At 42.7% G+C, this 23,040-nt stretch overlaps 1 protein-coding gene across 1 annotated transcript in view; it reads right to left on the bottom strand.

Annotated features, from left to right (window-relative positions):
* Window positions 1–6,214: 6,214 nt before the first annotated feature.
* LOC144468959 (autophagy-related protein 16-1-like) overlaps window positions 6,215–23,040 on the bottom strand; it is a 324,973-nt gene continuing 308,147 nt past the window's right edge. The window contains exon 6 of the mRNA XM_078178785.1: window positions 6,215–7,794. Within this exon, the coding sequence (XP_078034911.1) occupies window positions 7,698–7,794 (97 nt within the window). The 3' untranslated portion in view covers window positions 6,215–7,697. The remainder of the gene's footprint in view (window positions 7,795–23,040) is intronic.

The following is a 23,040-nucleotide window of genomic DNA, read 5'->3' as shown; positions in this document are numbered from 1 at the left end:
CGTTCCATGGTAAAGTTTCAGCCGGGGATTGTAAAAGGCACGGGAATAACTGCTACGAACTGTTGTCGACTGAAACGGATGCGATGAATATCTTGTAGCTGGTATGAATCTGGCAACTGATTATTTTCTGTCTGATTTTTGTAATTTGAGGGGATGAGATGCTAGAAGTCTTCGTTTTATACTTGTTAATGGTTCTGAAAATATCACATGCTTTTTAAGACTCTACTTTTCGATCATTCGGCTATATACATTTTTATATTTTAGTAATGTTAGTATAACACAATATTTATTTAATCTATTTTATTCATCGAGAAAGGAGTATAATACAAAAATTGAGGCGAAATGAGAAATGAAATTGTTATTCAGTGAAAATTTTAAGAAAACAGTATTTTCTGAAGAGTAGCCAACAATATATAACGATATATCGTTATTCAACGCCTTGAGGATTAAACAATAATGTTACCTATCACGTAAAATCCCATAAGGTATGGGATACCGTGCCCCGTGGAATAATTTCATTTTGACGGATTCCAATATCGCCGAAAGGACCGAAAGCAGACGAACATTCGAGTTCGAATCCTCTCCGTGGGTTCTTTACCTTGCGCATTAATGTAAGTAGAGGTAATCAGCGGCGCGGGCACCGTCTCGAGAAGGTGTTAGTATCGAAGTTAAATAGTCGAAAGTGTACGTGCAAATGCGCGAGCCGGCGCAGCCGACGCAACAGTATAAACAAGGCGTCTTGTTTGGCGTGGCTGCGAACTGGTAGAATCGCGAGACGTCAACCGTACGGAATTGATTTTTCCTGCAAATAAAACTGTTCCGTGTCAACCGGCCAATCAGATGCCGTGCGACGGCAGGGAGGTAGAGGGGGGCCGATTGTTGTTGCGCGTACACAAGCCGGCGTTGTTAATGGCGAGCGAAACAATGGGACACGGCTGAATATGTTTTCGAGTGTCGTATGTAATCGCGAGATCGTTATGGCGATAGCTGCGGAACGGTTCATCGGCGCGCTTCGTTCTAATGTAGATTGTTTAATAGATCCGTGCCGGTTCTACGTGTCCGCCGTCGAATACGTTTTTTTAGCGGCGAAATCACGGAAACGGCGAACAATCGGCCAATTGTGCGCCGTCGATCAAATTCGTGTTCGACTAAACAATCTTGTCGCGGGCGGCGATTATTAGGTTAGCGAGGGCAACTTTGAACTATGACTCCGCGATTGTAACGAGTCGACTGAATTTAAACAATCGATTGTTCACTCGATTTTCCAACCGTGGTATTTTTGTACACGGTTTCCATTTATCACGGCTAGGAAAAATCAATTTGATTTCCTTTTGGAGCGACTTTATTCGATTCGGCACGGTTTAAACGAATTGTTTGATTTCAATTTCGAGGACAATTGTTTTCATTAATGGACATTTTCTAGATTTCAAAAATCTTTGAAGAAATATGTCACGTTTTTGTAAGCATTAGGTTGATGCACATGAAATGTCGGATGTTTAAATCAATATAAAAACGTTCTCCTCCGAGAACAGAATCGATTGTACTTTGTTTAATAAATCTAATTTAGCGACGACTCGGCGTTTCCACGAATGTATTTCTGCGGCGAGGTTTTTTTCATCGCGACGACGCCGGCGGTGTACGGCGCAGCGGGAACACGACTCGAAACGTTCGCGGTTGTAAAGAATATTCGCGAGGCAGGAAACGGGCAGAGGGAAATGTCGATTTTAGAGGATGACTTATTTAGAATGTTTGTTTGTTTGCTTTGAAAACCGGCGGAAAGAAGGGGGGGGGGGGGGAGGAGGAGGTAGGAGGTAGAAGGAGGAACAAAAGATAAAGTACAGCCGGTGGTTTGTTTCTTTGCTATGAAACAGCCTTTCGCTTCATGGTGAATCGAGACATTCTCGGAACGGGGATGGTGTATTCGGGATTTTTAAGAGAGACGGGGGGGCCGCGGCGTTCTCAGATCTTTGCAAACTTGCCCAGAAAAATCTTCGAATAACAACCTGTTCTGTGGAAGCGCGTGTCCTTCGGCCGCAACAAAGAAACTTTTTTACCTGGCCGGCAACAATGCCAGGTTGGAAAAGGAAGACCCCCTCCCTCCTCCCACGTAAAAATGGGAAACACGCGTAGGATGTTTCTAGGTTTCCGCGTGTCTCGTATTTCCATTAAAGCAAAAGGCTGGGCGAAATAATTGGATCACGGGAATTTTCGAGCGAAACTTTCGACCGAGCGGGAGCCGCGGCGCCGGATTAAAAACGCGGCCGCGAAATGTACGGCGGGAGGCGTGCCGTTCATTAGAAGCTCATCGAGGATAATTCGGCCACATCGGCGAGCCTCGATGCGACGTCGCACAGTGGTCCGGAATTGACGTAAGGTGTGCCATAACTCGTCATTCGTAAAAGGTATAAAAGCGAAACTTGGATTGATCAATGAAACAATGTCAGATTAAGGATTAATTAAGAAATAATACATTAATTTTATTACTGTTATTATTATTATTATTATTATCGTTATTAGTATTGTAATTATAATTATAACTGTTAGTATTATATTTCTTACCATTTAATTATTAAATCTAACTATATATCTCTGTTTGTTTTTATCCTGGAATATTTTCCGATGTTTCGTGTTCTAATTTGTTTAATATCTTTATGCCGTGCTTCAAGAGATCCCTCAGAAAGTTGTCTTATTGGTACTAATGCGTGTTGAATAATATCTGCTCCGTGAATTAATAATTTATGTGCGGAAGGTGGCATATAATATCAGCCATAATTTTGTACATAATATTTGGCTGTATCTTGTGTCTATTGTTGAAATTCGTCTGTGTCTATTTTAAGAACTGATGATATTACCTGCAACAAATCACGGATTTTCTAAATTAATAATAATAAAATAATTAATAATAAATAATATTAATAATAATAATATTATGAATGTGAAAGTTCATTTTATGGTAAAATGTCACACCTTCCGCTAATCCGGACCACCGTGCGTCGTTCTCTGCATTTTAATTACTTACACGTTGAATGTTAACCAACGACGATTGGTAGAGCCATCCGGGATTCCTGTTGACGTTGGACAGGGGTTAACGATCAATGAAGAAAACAACAGGCGGCTCTTTTAAAAAATACAAGAAGGAAACGTTTAATACATATTTACATGTGCGAACAGTGTATACAACGTTCCTGCTGAAATGAATACCAAGGATACAATAAGAATGCAAGGTTATAATTGTGCCACGTGCACAATGGCAAAGTAATTACGTAAATTGGATGCAAACGAGATAATCTAATCGATTTCTTGCGCGTAGAACAACGACGTACACCAACGAAATAAGAAACGTAAACCCAACGAATATTAATTAAAGATTGTACGGTTGCATCGTCGCGCGAGATCGCGCCGATATCATGGCTCGTGGAAACGTCGGACACGTCGTAGAAAAGAGAGAAAAAAAGAAGAAGAAATTGTCGCCTAGCGAACGGTCGCCGAGAACCGATGGAATTCGAGCGTACCGAATCGATCTCAGATCCCGTCTTCGAGTGCAACCGTTACAACTTACAAAAAAAAAATAGTAGAACTTATACATTAACAATATCATTGTTTGCGGCGTTATTCGCTCCACCCTACGATAAACAAATGTTAATCACGACGATTCTGTACACACGTACACCATTACCACATGCAGCTTAGAACTGAGAGAGTTACACCAACGGATTACTTCCTTTCGCCGTACACATAGTTTCCCAGTGAACGATCAACGAACTTCGCGGGTAGACGAAAAGTTCGGACCAGTTTGCTCGAAACGCGAGAGACCGACGGCGGCGGGAGTCGACCGAAAACCGAACGAAATCCGTCGCCGACAGTTCGCGATGCACTCCTATATATTATATTACGTTATTATACCGGTATTATCGTGAATGCGTGCAAAGTATCCGAATTAACAAAAGTACGTATCAAAAATATGAAAAGCTATATAAATTGGCATTTCGCGTTTGCTCTAGTATTTTTTTCGTTACCGCGCCGCGTGACAGCGCGCGGTTACGGTCTTTTTTTAGAACCCTTCGGTCTTACCACTAGACGCCGAGAGATTTAACGGTCGCTCGTTATTATTGTGCTGTAACGGTGGTAAACTAGTTAAGCGGGAATACTATCGTCACGCGAAGAGGTACGGTTCGAGAAAGAGTATTCGATTACAATGTTCAACGTAAGCCGCGGAACACAGTGTATACGCATCGTCGTTCGTGAATCGACGACGAACAACGGGGAAACGGCGCGTACAAAATCTCAACCTGACAACGAGGGGCCGGTGATTCGATTATCGAGAACAAACGGGAAAACTGGACGAAATCTAAATATCCTGTTTAGCGGAGCGTAATTTTTCGTATTGTTATACCACGGCGATGTAAATCGCAGAATTTCGGACTTTCCCTCATTTTCTTTGACATTAAACCTACCGAGGTCTAACGGCGACTAACAAAAATTATTAGAATTACAAGATAGAAAATTATTTAAGAATTTATATCATTCATGCTTCAGTAAAGAAATATTTGATTTTATTTTATGACTTTAACAATTATAAAATCAAAAATGGTAGGTTTACTGTCAAAAATATTTTACGCTCGGAACGTTTGAATTTTCAGCGTTCTTTAGAAAACACACGTCTCCACTTTTCCATTTACTATATCCTGCCAAAGTCTCTTGATAACGCCGCGTCGCTCGGCATTGTAATAAGAGCAAATTAATTTCGCGACGTAACGGAGTCGCGACTGAAACCGAAGCGGCGGGAGCCCCGTGAACGATGAAAGTAAGTTGAACGTGTGTTCCTGCGCTCCGATTGTTTGCGCCGTTCGCCCGACAGCAGCGCCGAGTATCAAGTTTATGACTCTTGATGAAACAGAAAGAAAGTACGAGGGAAAGTCAAATTCCCTTGAACTGCAGCCGCGTTTGAGAGGGAAGCAGAGGCATCCAGTGCTTCGACTCGCGACGCGGATAGGACAATTTCATTGGAACCGGCGATTTACATTTTAACCCTGGAACGACCCCTTTCTATATTTCGACATAACCTTAACACGGGGTTGCAAGCGACACGAAATAAAATGTCATCAAAATAGTAGCTGTTATTTTCGAAATATAAAATATGAATCAGAACGACCCCTTTTTATTTTTCGACATTACTTTAATATTATGAAGTTGCAAGCGACACGAAATAAAATCTCGATCGTGAAAATATTAACTATTATTTTCGAAATATGAAATATGAATTAGAACGTCCACATTATATATTTCAACATTACTTTAACATCGTGGGATTTTGAGCGACACGAAATCAAATTTCGATCACCAAAATATCAGCTATTATTTTTGAAAAATTGAATTTGAATTAGAACGACCGCTTTCTATCATTTTTACATTACTTTAACATTGTGAGGTTGCGAGCGATACGAAATAAAATTTCAATCATCAAAATATTAGCTATTATTTTCAAAATATAAAATATGAATTAACAAGAAGAACCTCAATGCTTTAACCATTTTGTACTCGAAAGGCGCCTCTGAAGTGCCAATGAAAATTGTTACATCGCTTGCAAAGTAATTTACACAATATCAAAGAACCTTCTACTTAAAAGACTGTTAAAAGCGTAACAGTAATACTCATAAATTGCAGTAAGTCATATGAAATGGGAACAAAGCTGGTCAAAATAGCTATTTTGAATCTAGGCTTAAAATGGCTTCGACTGCAAAGGGTTAATACTTATTGACACAATCGCAGACAATTTAAAAGTGTCGCAGGGTCGTTCCAGGAACAACCTCCGTTTACAAATTTGATTTTTCTGAATGAGTATTACTATCCAGGTGTCTTCGAACGGGATTTGCATGGAGGAGCTTGACACTTTGTACGAACCGGTTCGCTCCGAGTTGATAACAAACACTGGCAGTGTAGCGAACACTGATGATTGCCTAACACGGAACAGTCCATACTGAGCGGGCCGATTATTGCGTACGTCACCGTACGGACGAAAATTACGTTCGGCACAATGTGGCACACGTCACTCGATATCGACACACGCTGAACCAAACGAATCTCGCGCGCAATGCAGTTCACACGGTGTCGCTATTACGTTTATCGTGGCTCGTCGCTTAGCGATGAGGTACATCCACTTGCTACGCAATGTCAGACGACGAGCTTGTCAGACTCGCGACGAGCGTGTAGACATGCGACGAGCGTGTAGACTCGACATCGCGGTTGCTGCGTACATTTTGGAAAGCAAACGGTGGCTGCGAGAGAAATCCGGAGAATTATTGTGCGCGATCGAATGACGATTCGTTGCGAACGCGTAACCAAACCGCGGAGGAAGGACAACTTCGAACAACGAGTACAAATGCGTTTGATCCCTCTTGCACTGTTCGGATTCGTTCGATCCTGAAACCTTAGCTTTTTATCTCTACGCTTCTTCATCGTACAAATATAAGAATTAGTCTAGTATCAACAAGTTGCATATATTACAACCTAGTAATGCTTCCCGTACGTTGGAGCATCCCGTGTCCAAGCAACAATAACACGAAACCCGTTGTTTCATCGCCCGCTCCGTTAAAAAGTGAAAATCGCGGTGTTCGCATAGTTTAAAAGAAAATTTCATGGAAACGAGCTGGGAGATAGAGGTAATTTTATTAATAGTTTTTTCGAGAGTATATCAAAGTGTTTTCCCAGCTGTGGAGGAGAGCGTGGTTAAATTTGGAGCAGCGGACTCGATCTAATTGACGACTTCCAGTCGATTGACAACACCGTTGGGTGTTTAAAACGCTGAAATTCAACCATTCTCCCGCGGCGTTCCATGATTTTTTCCGATAAAGAATAGCGGAAACGTTTGTTGAAAAGTTTGCCGGAAAAGTTAATCGACGCGCGCGCGAAACGTTTTCTCAGACAATCCGCGCACCGTGGACCTTCGCGCGAAGCTCGGACACGGAACGCCCCGGTTGCGTTTGATTTCGTTTCCGAGAGCCAGTTTAACGCCGAGACTAGAACTGCAACGGTCGCAACTGGAACAGCACGCGAGGATTGACAGGAATATGTAAAAGAGAGAAAACGGAGGGGGTAGGTGCGTTTGACAAACCGAACGAAACGGCGGGGTGTGCCGAAAGCGTTTCGTGTTTTTCACGCGGCAACAGGGGACGCGATCGGGTTCTCCCCGGCACAGACGATTGAAAACGCGGCGGAACGGTCTCTTGCAAGTAGAACGAACGTGTCTAGTGAATCTCGGAACAAAAAAAAAAAGAGAACAGAAATAAAAAAAAAAGCGAAAAACAAAATTGAAATAGAAGGGTAACACTACGACAGGTGTTGTCGAATTCCCCGTGACGCGCGCGGGGTGGGAAAGAAATCTTGACAGCGTTCGGGGGGAGGGGAGGGGAAGGGAAACGATCGGGTGCAGTTTTACGTACAACAGGATCCGCTGTTGTTTTTCGAAATCCTCGGGGAAACGGTGTCTTCCGCGAACCGGTCGCATCCACGGACGCGCTGATTTTCATTATCCTGCGACGCGGCCGTGTCCCTTTGTGGCGCCGACGCCACGCGGACAAACCGCCGCTCCCGTGCTTCTATTTTATTTTACTCGGTTCGGTAAACGTCCGCCCCGGCACAAAAGAACGCGTCGACCTCCGTGCGTGAAACAATCGTCGGCTTCGGGATCACCGGTCCTATCAAACATGATCGCCCCACACCGTCACCGTTTTTGCCCGGTCCACCGATGCCAGATAGGTGCCTTGAGGATGCCAGGACACCGCCGTCACCACCGCCCTGCAACATAACCGTGCAACAGATTAATCGGGCGTCTTTGATTCTCGACGAATCGGCGCCGCGATTCGAGTCGGACGTAAATAGCTGAGGAGAATACAATTTTTAGTAGTTTTATTTATACTTTCAGCGGACATGTCAAAAGACACTTTGCAATCACTTTTATTCAAACATATTTTTACAAAGGGTTCAAGGGTGTCTTTTAATAATTTTTTATGATAATGATTTTTTGTATTTCATGTTCACTGTGTAATTATTTCTCGACGGTTGATATAGTTAATTAATTCTTTACGCTCCGAGGCATCACTAAAAATTATTATATTGCATTTTAAATCATTCTTTCGTTATCAAATCTATTTATAATTAAAAAACTGCTAAAATTGTAACTATTATAAAAGTCACAAGAATCGTATAAAATTATACAAAGAAAACTAAAATGAAAATTATTCTAAAGAGGGAAACCATTTTGTCTTTAAAAATAAAATATATTACAGTGTAATAATAATGAAATAAAAATACTGTTAAATACTAATCGAACTTTCTTAGACAATTATCTTAAAAGTGTATACATTGTACAACATTTAATAACTTTTTGGATAAATTTAAACAATCTTTTAGTAACAGCCTGTGTACATAAATTCTTCCATATGCAGTCATCTAATAACTAAATGCCAAAGATAATAATTTCGACAATAATAAAGAAATACAATTGTTATAAAACAGTAATTGTAAAGAGGCGATATCCCTCTTTAACATCGCGTCGAAACGAGTTTGAGAAAAACTTGAACTCGACGTTTGAATTCGCAGTAACCGAAGTGCCGCGGCTCCAGTTTCGCGATAAAAACAGGATCATTAAAAAAGAAAATTGAGTTCAAGGGCGCGAAAGCACAGATTTTCCGCCTCTAAAACCAGCACAGGCGTTTCATTAATTTCGCGGAGTAGCTTATAAAATCCAAATCGGTTGTTCCGCAAAACTCGAGCGGTCTCCGAGCAAGTTTTGCATTTCTTTGGCGCGGCGCTATAAAAACGGGGGGTGGTGGAGGGTTAACCGCGGTATCGCGGGGCGCGCGAAGTTCAGGAACGATTACTCCCATGAATGAAAGGAGGTATCAAAGAATTAATGGTGACCGGGGCGCCGCGCGGGTTATGCGGGCATCTGCAGAGACGGGCCTGCCGAATCGTTTCCGCTAAAGATTCCATTTGAATGTCGAAACACACATACACACACACACACACACAGAGGGGGAGCCGGCACGTAATTTTCTGGTCCAAGCGGCTCCCGCTTGTGTAGCAAAAGGTCTATAAAACCTGAATTCCCGTGGGTGATTCACAGGGTTCCGTGGAATCGTAAAAGGGTGTTCCAGCGCGAGGACAAACGCGCTGGAATGACGTACCTTTCGAGAGAGTCCCGGAGTAAAACTTCGCGGAGAGGATCGCGCGAGCGCGCGCGCGCGCACACGCCGACGAAACGCGCATAAACCAGCTGTATATTTTCGAATACTATAAAGGTCAAGTACAACCGGCGGGCGAACGATGTGCTAAAGAAAAATTAGATTCATAAAAATATGATTAAAAAGTTTATGCGGTGCTTGCCCTCTATCCCCCCCTCTCCCCCGTCTACTCGTAAAGGATCAAGTCTTTCTATTGGAGACGGTTCTCGACGGGCGCATCTAAAATTGCTTTTAATATGGCCGGACCCTTATCGTTTCGACACACGGTCCTCTTCCCATTTGTAGAAAGACGAAGAATCCTCGCAGAGTCCAGGCGTATTGTTAGCTATGCGCATACGTGATCGCTCGCTTTGATAAATAGATGCACGCCCGATGAAACCCTTCCGCGAGCTGTGCTTCATGGCGGACTCTTTGTTTTGCGTCGGGACTGGATCTTTCCGACAAGTCGCGTCCTTTTTAAGACGTCTTGACGATGCCGTTTTGGACATTCCTTCGACGTCTGAAATAAGACGTATCAGAGTCGTCTGAAATAATACGTCTTAGAAAAGTCCACTTTAGGGCTCGAGATATTCAGACAAAAAATTGATATAAATTAGACGACTTCAAGACGTCTAGTGTTTATTAGGATGAATATACCAATCTGTCAAATTTCGTTAAAACCAATGCGAACCGTGCCTGATACACCACTTATAAAATCAAGGACCTCACAGACGACCCCACAGATATCCAGGATATATCTCTAGAGCAATTAAACGTTCCAAAAATCGGCTCGACGAGTTCGTCTTTCCACTCGGCACACCGTTCTCACCTTAAATCCCATCACGTTGTTGTTATCGGTGGTGGGAAAAAAAGCGATGCGGTGAATAGGACGCGTCGCGACGCAACGAAAGGAAAAGCGAAACAAAGAGGGAGGGAAGGGAGAGAGAAAGAGAGAAAGAGAGAGGGAGAGAGTAGGCAGGAGGGAACGCGGGAAAAGTAACGGTCGGGGAAATACCGTTCGAAAAAGCTTATTTCCAGGCTCCTTTGGCAAAAACGGATAGGTCTCCTTTATCACCGTCGCAATATACACCGGGAGCCGCGCGTAGGTAGTCGGTTGCTCGCGAAGGTATCCCCCGGATACGAGGCGGGACACTTTGAAAAATATGGTCGTTGTCATGGTTGGTAGCGATGCCTGTGGCGGCGACAGCGGTCGTCGTTCTCGACGGGCGGTCGTCGCGACGCGCGTTCCCGCTGAATACTTTTTCTCCACCCCTGTTGTTGTTCCATCCTATATAAACCCGGCTTTTTGTCAGAAACAAAGTTTACGTACTCGCCGGCATGTCGGTCACTCGTCGTCGTCCTCCACGTCGTCGTCGTCGTCGTCGTCGTTCTCGTCTATGCAGCCAGACCAGCCTTCGGCCGATGGCGCGCTCCCTTTTCCCACTCATTTATCGCTTGAACTGTTTGCTTTGTACCCGGCGCCGCGGCGATCGAAGTTTCGTCAACATTTTATCCAGATTTCCAGCGGTTCTGCTCATCTAATTATCCGCAGCACCGGCATCCCCCTCCTCCTCCTCCTCCGTCCCTCCGTCCAGCGAGTACACGTATCCTCCGCGGTTCGAGGATCTTTTTCTAACACGATATTTATCGGCTCTACCGCAGACGATTCCTTCTTTCGACACTCCGCCCGCCCGGTATTTGTCCTTCCCGGCGTGGGCAAATGTGTGTGAAACGTGTGTACACATCCCTGATAGGATATTGTGTGTACACTGGATGTATTATTGTTCGGGAAAGCCGCCCCCTCCCTCTCGACAGATCAATCTTTTTCGTACCGACGCCAGACTGTATCGCTCTGACCAACAAGACCCCGTATTCTTCGCGCTCGTAACACCGTCCAATTGGCGAGCACCCGCGGATTTCCGAGCGTTGAAAATCACCGGACGAAAACCGCGATGATCAATTAACATTCTGCGCGGAAGAAACCGTGGTCGGCGGGGTTTTGATCGGGTGTTATCGTTGCGACGACTTTGTGAGGTTCTTGAACCTTGTCTGTGAATTTCATGTGTTTGATCATTTCATTCGTTCATTTTTTAAAATGCAGTCTTTATAGTTCTGATAATTACAGAATAAAGAATTTACAATGAAAAGACTATTTTGTTTCAGTCTCGGCGCAGAAAGGAGATTATTATTCTTCTATTTTAGCTTTTATTAAGTGAGTCGCTGCTTTTAAAAATAGCCCAAGTGCATTTATTTTAAAATTAAGATATATAAGAATTTTGTATTTTAATAAATTAAAAATATTACTGCGTTATACAGGCTTTACTAAAATAAAATTAATATATATCTTAAAAATATAAATAAATAAATACAGCTAACTCGATAATCCTAAAAAATAGACTTAGTTCCAAAATAAACGTCTCAAATAATCTCCGTAATAACTAGATTTTTCATGCAAAATTGTCTGCACCAATCGCAAAAAATAAAAGCTAAATACAAAGCCATTTAATTCTTTAACAATTCCAACAGATTAACATCGACTCATCGACGTCCGAAAATTCTTTTAATATTATTACCGTTCGAAGTGCATAAGATCCGCACAGTCCAGCCGTAACAAAAGGGAAACGAATTCAGGCGTATTGTTTCTATCCAAAGCTCGGCGCCCGGATCGGACGAAGGCGAGAAAGAAGGCGCCGCGTAAAACCCGTGAGAAGAATCACGGTAGATTTAGAGTCTCACACCTCCGGACTATAGATTATAAGGAGCCCGGTGGATTTTAACGAGAAAGGACGGCCGTCGGACGGTGATCACTTAAGAAAAGAAAAGCTTTGGTGAATCAGCGTCGCTCATTCTGTCGCGTAAGTGCACCTTGTTTATCCGTTCGAGAGACCGGGGATAATTAAAACAATCATTCCTAATCGTCACGGATCCGTGTCGGATAATGCAGAACACGGGCTCTCTCTCTCTCTCTCTCTCGGCCCGTCCGCGAAATGAAAGCTATCTTTACGGTGTTGCTTATTGTACCTGATCGTTTATCGCGCGGAGATTACGAGGGCGATGCTTCGATTAAATACCTCCTCGGTTAATCAAGTTGTCCATTATGATATAGATGAAGGCGCCCCTTGAATACCCCGGCTAATTGGTATCCATGGTAAATGATTCCTGTCAGGTTTAGTGAAGAGGGAACTTTGACAATCGCGGTATTAAAGGATTGCTTGTATCAAGACCCGTGTGAATCAAGTATTAACATTTTTATATTTTGGTAAAATTGATATTAAATAATATTTATCGAATTTATTTTATTAATCGCGAAAGGTATCTAATATTTTCAATAATTATATAATAATATTGGCGGAGCTTGCAGTTGTTCAACTTTAAATTTCAGCTTCTATTTTTATTTTATTCATTTTATTAATCGCGAACGGTACTCAATATTTTAAATAATGTATATAAATATTAGAGTTTATATATTACAATTTAACACTTTTATTTCAATAATAAATAAGAGAATAAATACTACAATCTTTAATAATCTTAATTGTATTTAATAATCCATAATAATCTTTCCAAATACTAAAGATCTAAATAAATTCATTCTTGTTATTCTCATGTTAAATTTACCGTCGAAGCTATTCTCAAAAGTCAACGCGTTCTCCAACAAAAATGGCCGTCACCATTAAATGACCGCGACCTTTCCAATCAGTCGTCTGTACGATTTCCAAGCGAAGGTTGTTTTCCAATTGACACCAATGTCTTCAAACTGTTATACCAATAAGGAAGTGGGACCGTTCGGATAACGACGCCGTGATTGGCACGGTCGCACCTAAGACGAATTGGTTTCAACGGGCAGAGATCGAGAAACAGCGGCGCGCGCGCGATAAGAGGACGGGTCATGTATCTATCCGGCGCGCGTAGATTCGCACGGTTGTAACGCGTTCAGGCGGACACTTTGTCAAAGTTCAATCCGGGAGCCACTCCCCGCGTTATTGAATTATCGCGGCGAGATATACGGTCGTGTACGTCGCGATAAGACGCGCCCCTAAGCCGGTCCCGGGGCGCACTTATGCGCGGATGAATGCGGAACGCAATCAAGAAAACGACAGCGGAAATCCAAGTAAGCCCCGTGCGTCGCGCGCGCCTTCGCCGTATCGAGCTAAATAAATGAACGCATTCGCGGGAACACCGCTGCGGCGCGGGGCTCGAACGCGCACGCCGCGACTGCCGCAGCCGCCGCCGGGACACGACCGATTACTTTCACCGGTTTATTTAAGGGAACGGAGTAGTCGCGCGCGGAAGTGAACGATCGCGACGGCCGAGCAATTCATATACGGGGCCCCGGCTCGTGTGTGTGGGAGTCGCGACAATTCTGCAAGGAATTGCGCGGGCCGGTTATCGAGACAATCGCGGATCTCTGTCATCAATCTACGTGGCCGCGAGCGACACGCATCTGAATGCTTGGTCGACCACGAACAGTGGCGCCTAATGGCGCGCTCATTGACGTACAGTCGCTGGCGAGTCCACGGATTTCAAGGGGACCCCACGGCACTGACAATACCCGCAATGATTAGATCGGCGTCGTTCGCACAGCAAATGACGCGAAACGTCGCCGCAACCACTGTCACCGTAAAGAAGCGATCCCCCCCGTGCCTGTGACACGCCGCTGCCTCTCGCTGCATCCCCGTGGTACAACGATCGGTACCGCACACCCCCGCGAAAGCCAGATTCACCGCGAAATAAGGCGGATCGTTATGCAAGTGCTACGACCAAGTTTTACAGGGTGGCGAGTCTTTTGTCGCCGCAGAGAACGTAATAAAGATCCAGGGGTGGATGCGCTAATAGATATTAGAACACTGATACGTATACTTTTATTTAAGACAAGATAAGGGACTAGATAATCTAATTCTAGTTTTAAGCATTCGAAAGATCAATTATTTTAATATAAGAATACTTATCGTCGTTTAATTTTTCTTGCGTTTACTTGCTTCATTTTATTTTTTTAAACAGAACACTTTGCCCTATTTATCAGTTGTATTGAATAGAATAGGAGTGTTCATGAATGGGATATGATCTTGTATCTAATTATATTATATATAAAAACTGAGCAAAATTAATAGAAATTTCTGAAAGAAGATATCTTATGGTTTAAAGAAATTATAGGCAAAGTTTAATATAAAGAATTTTGTCCCATTCATAAACTTGGTAACAACATATTAAAAATTTAACTTATTTAATTATTATGATAAGAAAATATGATATAGTATAAATCAATATTCTTCATGAATAAAATATCTGATTAAATGGAAGAAATAAGAATAGAATCGAAAGTAGTAACAATGTTAGTATAGAAAAAATTAATTATCGAATTAAATATGCACGATACAGTTACAAAATAGCTATAATTTTATTGCAGAAAGATCCACGATTTTCTAGATGATGGCGAAGCCCCATTCAATGCGTGCCCCATTCATGGTGGTTCTGGCTTGCTTAGCAGTCTCGTCTGCATGGTGTTTTCATCCCTTCGACGACGGATAAAGAAAATATGTGCCGAGTTTTTCCTGGATACCGTCTTTCGCGTAAGATTCGGCGGCGAACGATAAGAGCCACTCTTCCATTATTAAAATCTCTGAGTAATTAATCTTTTTAAAAAACAGCTTCTCTGTGAACGTATGACACGAGACACGTGACATGACATATGTGACGTCAGACATGTGACATTGTGACAAGCGAAAATTAAAGCGCTTACAATCACGATTTCAACGAATTTAATCGAGTAATGAAATTGCGAACAGTATACGTATTCTAATTAATATAACAATCCTGGTTGATTCGTCGCCACAATTTTTCCACCACTTTGAACACACCTATTTGAACGAACATAAACGTGGCACGGTGATTATAATTAAACGAGACGCACAGCCTTTTAGGATCTCGCGCGAAGCAGTGAAATATACGGAGACTTTTGCCGCGAGTCTACGTTCAAATGAGTCTCGTCTGCCAGAAAACTATGAAGCAAGTAAAATCTGCGAGATACGTACGTAAATAACAATTTTGTGGAACAGCGCCGCGAAGACCGCGGGGGAACTACGAAAAAAAAAACAGTGAAATCCGCTGGGTTACGCGCGTAAACTTGAATTTTGTGGGGCAGCTATACGAGAAATGAAATTCACCATCGCGTAAGTAACAATACCTGTTTTCGTTGGTTTTTAGAACGCGATTGTAAAAGGTAATGGGGCGCGGCCCCCGCGACTTTTTCAAGGCTCGCTACCTAAGATCGCGGGCAACTTCGGCACTAATCGTCTTGATAACCGTGATGTCCGTGAAGTATTATAGGGCAGCGTTTCTCAACCGCTGCCATAATTCGTACGAATTTACTGTACTAATTTCTTCGAGAGCTCGTATTATTAAAAATCGGAGATTCTGCATTATTTCCATAATTAAAATGAGAATGTAAAAAGGAATAAAAATCGAAGAGATGTGTTATGTCAAATCTCTATTAATTTTTTAATATTCACTAATATTTTATTCCCATTTTATTTTTATTTCTACTTATTTATTTTGATTATAGAAAAAAATGTAAAATGTTTAATTCTAAGCAAAACAGATCAAGTAGAGATAAGCTAAAAATGATCACAATGCACTGAAATGCATGTAATTGTTACAGATGTATACATATATACATGATACGTCCGTATAAACAATTTAAAGCAGATTCTTGAAAATATTACGATATTAATTTTTAGACCGTGGTACTATAAATAGAGTTGCCTATCGCCAGCAGGGTTGAGCAACTCTGCACGGTGGATGCAACGTATCGGTGAACTCCCGATCGAAAAGTGCAGGGATTTTTAAACTCGCGCGGCGCGCAGTTTATAAAATGAAGTAAGATATCGGGCAATCATAAAATACTTTGTAAGTTAATATAAAGCATAGATAAATCCGTCGGCTAATAAAATCTCCCACTTAATTATTATGCGCGGCGACGTGCATCAACAGGAGAGATTTATGCTAATCTGATAGGGGAACGTAATACGAGGATATTGTATTGAATATCATAGAAATTAGCCGTGTCTACGTAATAAAGATAAGGACGGAACGGCGGCGCTCGTCCTCTTCTTTCGCGTCGGCCGAAATTAAGGTAAATTACAAAGTGAAAAGGGACCCGTGGGCGACACTCCGAGGTGCAAAACCTGCATAACTTTTATCGATTTATAGCGCGCCTAGAGAGAGTGTATCGTTGATGCGCGAGAGATAACCGGCCCGCATATATTCGCGATCTATATGCTGATGGATTTACGGTGTCTATTAAGTATTAATATAGGTAAGTTACCTGCGAGGCAAAACGAAGCGTGCTAAACGGGGAACGGCGGTGTTCTCTCTCTCTCTCTCTCTCTTTTCTCTCTACCCGGAGCTCTACGAAGATCTTCCGGAATCCCAACGTTTTCGCTTGCAAAACATCGTTTGGATTTCGCGAGGACTATAGCTGCGGCGGTTTAGTACGCGAAAGGCAAAGAAACTTTGTTGTACCATTGTAAAGTTTCGCGCGCACAAGGAGAGATCGCTGCAGCGATCCCTCGCATTCCTGCGGCAGGCACTCCATTATATCTCCCTAGTTAAATCACTAGGCGCTGCTATTTTCATCGTTAATACGCCCTAGACGTGTTCCGAAACGGTTAATTGTTGCTACCGATAATCGCTTTGAATATCTTGCGCGGCGCGACTACGCGGCACCGCGGTGTCGAGTAAATCGCAAGCGGAGGAGAGACTTCTTCGAAACCGCGTTCACACGCGGGTCGTTGCACCTCCATTTCCTACTTCAATTTCTGGCCACGCCATTCCGTTATCATCGTCTCGTCGTAGATCACAGATAAACGGGACTCGCGTGGATGCAAAAGATTTCCGAGCGTAGACTACGAGCGGCAGCTTTCGCTCGCCTGGTAACAGGTGCTGCTGCTGCTTCGTGGCCATTCATTTTAGGGTAGTTACCGAAACTCGTCTTTATCGCGAATGAGTTACGATGGTATCGACTATGATTTAACTTTCTGGATTCGGTTTTATTGAATTCAAGGTGTTGAGGCTTTGATTGCTTTAATAGCTGCGAATGCTTTATGAAGTCTACAGGTTGATGGTGAAAGCGCTGAGAACGTTTCGATGGCAATACTAAGCCCTCCGCTTATACATTCATAACTCTTATCAAATCGATAAGATCAAGTCGCGGCTTGTTTATCATTATTTCGTGATAGACCGGCGCAGCGGCAAAGAAATTTTCGCCGGCACTGGAAGCTGAGCCCAGGACCGGTAGAGGATCTGGCGGGGTTTTCGGAGCGCAGGAGGGTGGAGAAAAAGGCAGGAGGTCGGTCCGACATGTATATCCGTGGCAACCGGCGGCACCCGGCACGAGGGTAACCGGAATAGGAAAAACAGATAAAGAGCTCTTCGCCGGCATCGGCCGGCTACCGAAGACGCGACGAAGATAAATGACATAATATCGTGCCGGACCGGGCCGATCATTGCCGTAGAAACGAAATCGAGTTAGGCGAAAGGAGCGCCACGGGGCAATTGATCTCCGGCGATGCTTCGTTACGTTCGGCGACAATGAAATCGGTCTGATACTCATCAGGGGATGCCAAGGAGATTGGTTTCTCGGCGAGGATCCCGCCGACTCTTGTGTAAGTGTACGTGCAACATCGCGTCCCTCCTCCTCCTCCTCCACCCATCCGTATCCGACACATCCAATCGGTATAACCTAATCTTTTCCACCTGACGTGTTTACGTTCGCCTCTTTCGACCGACTTATCCCGCTCCCCCTCTCTTCGCCCACTTTCGAGGGGGCGAACGCGCTGAATTTTCATTACCGCCGCAGCGGTGCAATTGGGGTGTATTAACGTGGCGCGCCTCTCGCAGCCTTTAAAGCGTCGCCTATTGATTTCCTATGGATGTCTGGCGGTAAACAGAAGGGCAACCGTAAAATATATACGGTGCTTCGGAATATAAAGTACAGTCTGACACACAACTATTGGATCGTCCCGCGAGTAATGCGGTTTTTCTGCGAGACGGGCTCGGAATAATGGCGCTCGTCGAGAGGCTCGCTTATCTGGCACGGTGGAAGCGCTTGCCGCCGAGCGGCCGACCTCCGCGGTGGTTCGAGCTTATGTGTCAAATGGCGCGCCGATTTTGTTTACAAGGGAACTAGGTGTCGCGGTTGATCGTGACTTTCTTGGCTGGGATCATTGAAGGTAAAATATTGGTGAGGTTTTAGGGCATTGTACGTTGGCATTTACTGTGGAAAATAATTTCACTGTATTTTGATTTAATAGAAATATATGGAGAGATTTTAGTAGGGAAAATGGTTTAACTGTGGTAATTAAACTATTTAATAATTTAACTGTGGCGATAGCAAATTGATTACTAGATAACTATCGAATATATTTACCAAACTAGATATACTGAATTCTTTTAATAAAAAAATATAGGAAAGAAAAGAAAAAATAACTTTTCATTAAAAAGTAAAGAAAATGAAAGAATAAGTTTTTTAATAAAAAATAAAATGATCAAATCTTCCAGAACTTTGTCACTAAAAAATAAAAGAAATAAATTAATAACCTCCTCATCACAGTACAAGAAAAATAAAAGAATAAACAACGTGTTTATTAAAAAATAAACAACACGAAACAATAAAAAACTATAATATATCTCATTCGATAAATATGAATTCAATTAACCTCAAAAACAAATCAACAGCACAGTAATTGATCCACCCCACAGTAATCATCTCAACTACCCTACTGTCTCAATATACGGTCCAAATAAATCATCTGACTCAGCCAATGGCGAGCGCCGAATAGGATCTTCATTTTATTTTTAGAACGACCAATTGTGATATTTATGACTTATCGATTCACATAAATGTTCGATCGTTATAGAGGGGGCAAGTGATAAATCTAGAGTTCCCGAATGGTGACGGGAGTCAGACTTCGACCACTTGGAGGGTAACGATCGTTGAAAGTCGAGCCGCGAATTTGAAATCCTGAGGAAAGTCCGCAATATTGCCAAGCTGTCGTCTGTTTCCAATAAGGTCATAGGTTTATCGGGTCACAGCTTCATAATGGCTCATCGGGAAGGGAATAAGTCTTCGCCAACAAGGAAGTCGCAAGAATTAAATATTCCGTTATTGGTTAAGACTTTGAACGAGTTAAAAGGGATGGCCGGTCCGAACTTATCTATTTTCAATTCTTGCGACGACGGAATACCTTTATCGGATCGGAGAAAATCCTCTGCATTAACAAATTGTAATATCTTTTACTATAGTAACTCCGGACAAGTTTTGCCTTCGTTTCTCTTCTTCTAAACGCTTGTTAAAAAATATCGATAAATTAGGAGATCTCGAGTCATCATTCTCGAATTATTTGTGATTCAGAAAAGATCATTGCGATTCCGCTTCGATAGAGAAACGGGTTGAACGCGGAACTATGCGTTACAGTCGACGATGACCGGAACGGAGAGCATTCCATTTACTCGCCGCAACGGATTTCTCAGTTGTAAAAATCGTGCCGCGAACGCAGCGGGGTTGGTTTAGTTAAATCAGTTCGTTTTCTATGATCCGGCGATGATCCCTCCGATCCGATCGTTGCGCGTAATGCGCTCTACACGCAAGAACGCGATGCGAGGATCGGCTTCGAGTTGCGTCGGACGTTGCTGGCCGCGTACGCGAGCCGTAACGTTCTTTTAATGTTGTTCCCTGAAGAAGCCGAGCGGACGATTTTGCGGATGTTCATTTCACTCGGGAACGGCATACCGCGAGTTCAAAGTATCGACGCTGCTTCTCGTAAGTCGTTAACGCAGTCAAATTCGATTCGCGAGAATCGGCCCGCCGCGCGGCGAGAAAAAACACGGACTCCTGTAGCACCGCGAAATTCTGAGTTCGACTAATAACCGGTAATTCTGTGTTACCTGTGTGCACATAAAAGTGTACAGTAACAGTGTGTGCCGTGTATACCGAATGCTAATGATCATTTTCTCTTTAAAATAGCACAAAAAGGTATTTCAATGTCGGATGCCAGCTTTAATTTACTTTAAAAGAGAAATTATTAGCGCATTCTTTCCTTTTACAAATGTATAATTTTTAGGTGTACAGTATAATAATAATACAAAAAAAAGGTAATAGCGATAGTAAAAATAAGAACAAAACAATATTTATGTCTCTAAGTAATATAATTGCTATTGAAACAGTTACTACTAAAGCTTGCAATTATTATAGCTGTTATATATTAAAAATAAAATAAGAAAATATACTAGCTTGCTTTAGATATTCTATTTTTAATATTTATGTTTTCTTCACAATAATCAACTATTGTCGGCTAATTATAATAATAACACCAATTCGAATATTTAGTTTCTAAACAATAAGTAATTAATTTTAGAAACATAATTGTCAACGTTAACTTCTGCAGACAACAAACGTCTATCGACAAATAAAATCCCAAACGCGTATCAACGCAAGCTGCTATTTACTTTGCATTTCTGCCACGGACTTTTTATCCCCCGCGCGCCGTCTCGATGAAAATTAGCAATAAAATCTCGCCCGCTCGCACCGGACTAAAACGTAAAAAGCATTTTGCACGGACAAATTCCGTTAAAATCGAACTGGAATTGAATCACGCGCGTATCGATCGTAATTGCGGTAATTTCGTGTACACGTTCCTTTAATGCACGGCCAATGAAAAATCATGTGTGCTCCTCGATCGGGTGGTGGGGAGGATCGAGGAAAACGTGCACGATCGGTGGAAACCGTATCAGTTTCGTTAAAAAGTAAATTCTAAATCGGCCGCGGCGTGTAGGTATGCGCCCCGGCTAATGGAACAAGCTCTATACATTCGATCGCATGCGCGCACAATAAAATTTACTTTCGGTTTCCAAGAATTTATTTGGAGCGGCCGGGCATGTCTGAATTAATTAAGAATTTCATAGCGTTCGGCCGCACGAACGCCACTAACTTCGCGGTCTTGCATTACGCGTTTCACGATGCGATTCCATTTGCAGCGTTTCTTACCTGCCCTCGTCCCGATAAAAAATTACGCTGTTACGCTTAATTACACGACCGTCCTTTCATCTTTACGACATAACGTTGCGTTATGTCGAGGTTTGACGCATGAGGTTCCGTCAAAAAATCTCGAGCAAAATGCAACCGTAAAAGCGACTGCATTATAATTATTGGACCTGGCCGTATTGCAACTCGCGGTTCTCCGCGGACGCGTCGTTGGACACGCGTCGATCGTAAACCGAAACACGCGAAGTCCGTTTCACAATTATCACAGTTTTCACACCGTTTCGTACCACGTCTACACCTTAACTTCGTTACGCGTTATCGACACAACGTGCGCGCACGTTCGTCAGGTACGTACGATTTCGGCTGCGACGCTGACGCGCGCTGTAATTACGAAAATACTGTAATTATAATTAGAGGCTGGAACGTTGTAAGTAAATTGATTTTGATAGAACTCATTACGAGGCTAGAGGTTAATAGCTTTTTAAACGCGCGTCGAGAACGCGTGCTGCTTGTTCGACGGTCTGTTTTCCGCGGAAACATCATCAGCTTTGCGGAAGAGAAAGAGTAAGTGAGACCCAGAGAGAGAGAAAGAGAAAGAGAAAGAGGACGAGATATATACATATGTATACAAACATGTGAAGAGAAAGGGTGAGAGATAGAGTGTGAGAGACAGCCCGGCCGTCTGATGACTTCGCAGAAACCACGCGGACGGCCGGGTCACGGAGTTCCTTCGACTCTCGCGCGTTACGATCATTAGGACACGGTTATATTTCACCGGGCAGCGTAATAATGATCTACGAAATTTATGAATACATCAACTAATTGCTGTTGTTGTGTTTACGATGTCTGTAAATATTTACTCGGCGCGGCCGTAAACCATCGCAGTAAATCGTAGCCCCCGTCTCGCTACCGCCCATTTTAGCATCATCGGCAGCTCCGCTTATTAGGCGGCCGCGCTCCCCTTAAATAAGAGTTCAATGGATGCAAAAGGTGATCCACGGCGCATAGTCCGGGCGCCCGGTAGTGCATTACATTGGTACAATTAGGACGGAGCCGGTAATTCCGGGACCAGAGGTCCGATGTACTCGTCCTTAATGCCTAACCTAATATTAACTGTTGATCGTGAGTCTCAAGCCGGGGCAATCAAGCCGGCTCGGTCGAAGGTGGTCCAGTTTCTAGAAGTCACTGCCGATCTGTCTTTCTACTCGCTGCCGAACCACCTGTCCCGGCGATGCTTTCGTTCCGATTTAATTGTGCTAATGGGGTGAGACTGGTGGAGACCTCGCCCGACGTTCCCCATTCAATTATTTCAAAGGCTGTCTTCGTCAATGTTAGGAACACTGTAACGTTTATTGAAATTACCGGAAGACGTTGTCGATCAATGATTTTTGTAAAAGGATCTGTAATTGTCTACGGATTTTTGTTAATAATATAATTTGCGTAAGTTGCAAGGTTGGATTCTTTTGTCAAACGGAATTTTTAAAAATTGAATGGAATTATTTTGATGTTTTTTGAGATATAGGTTTGACTAGTTTACTAGATAATAAATAAAGAAAAATTGTAGTAACTGCAATTGCTGTAATAACTGATTTGTATAAATAATATAGTCTGTATAAATTGAAAGATTGGCTCCTTTTATCGAACGGAATCAATTTTTAAAAATTGACTGAAATTACTCGGATGTTTTTTGAGATATGGAACTAAATAATAAATAAATAAATTTTTTATAATAATTGCAATTGCTACGTAAAGTCGAGTCACTGAAAAGGAAAGTTGAGA

This window comes from Augochlora pura, chromosome 4, assembly GCF_028453695.1.
Source record: "Augochlora pura isolate Apur16 chromosome 4, APUR_v2.2.1, whole genome shotgun sequence".
In the NCBI taxonomy this organism is placed as follows: domain Eukaryota; kingdom Metazoa; phylum Arthropoda; class Insecta; order Hymenoptera; family Halictidae; genus Augochlora; species Augochlora pura.
Note: the sequence above shows the minus strand (reverse complement) of the source record. Positions and strands in the feature narration are given on the sequence as shown.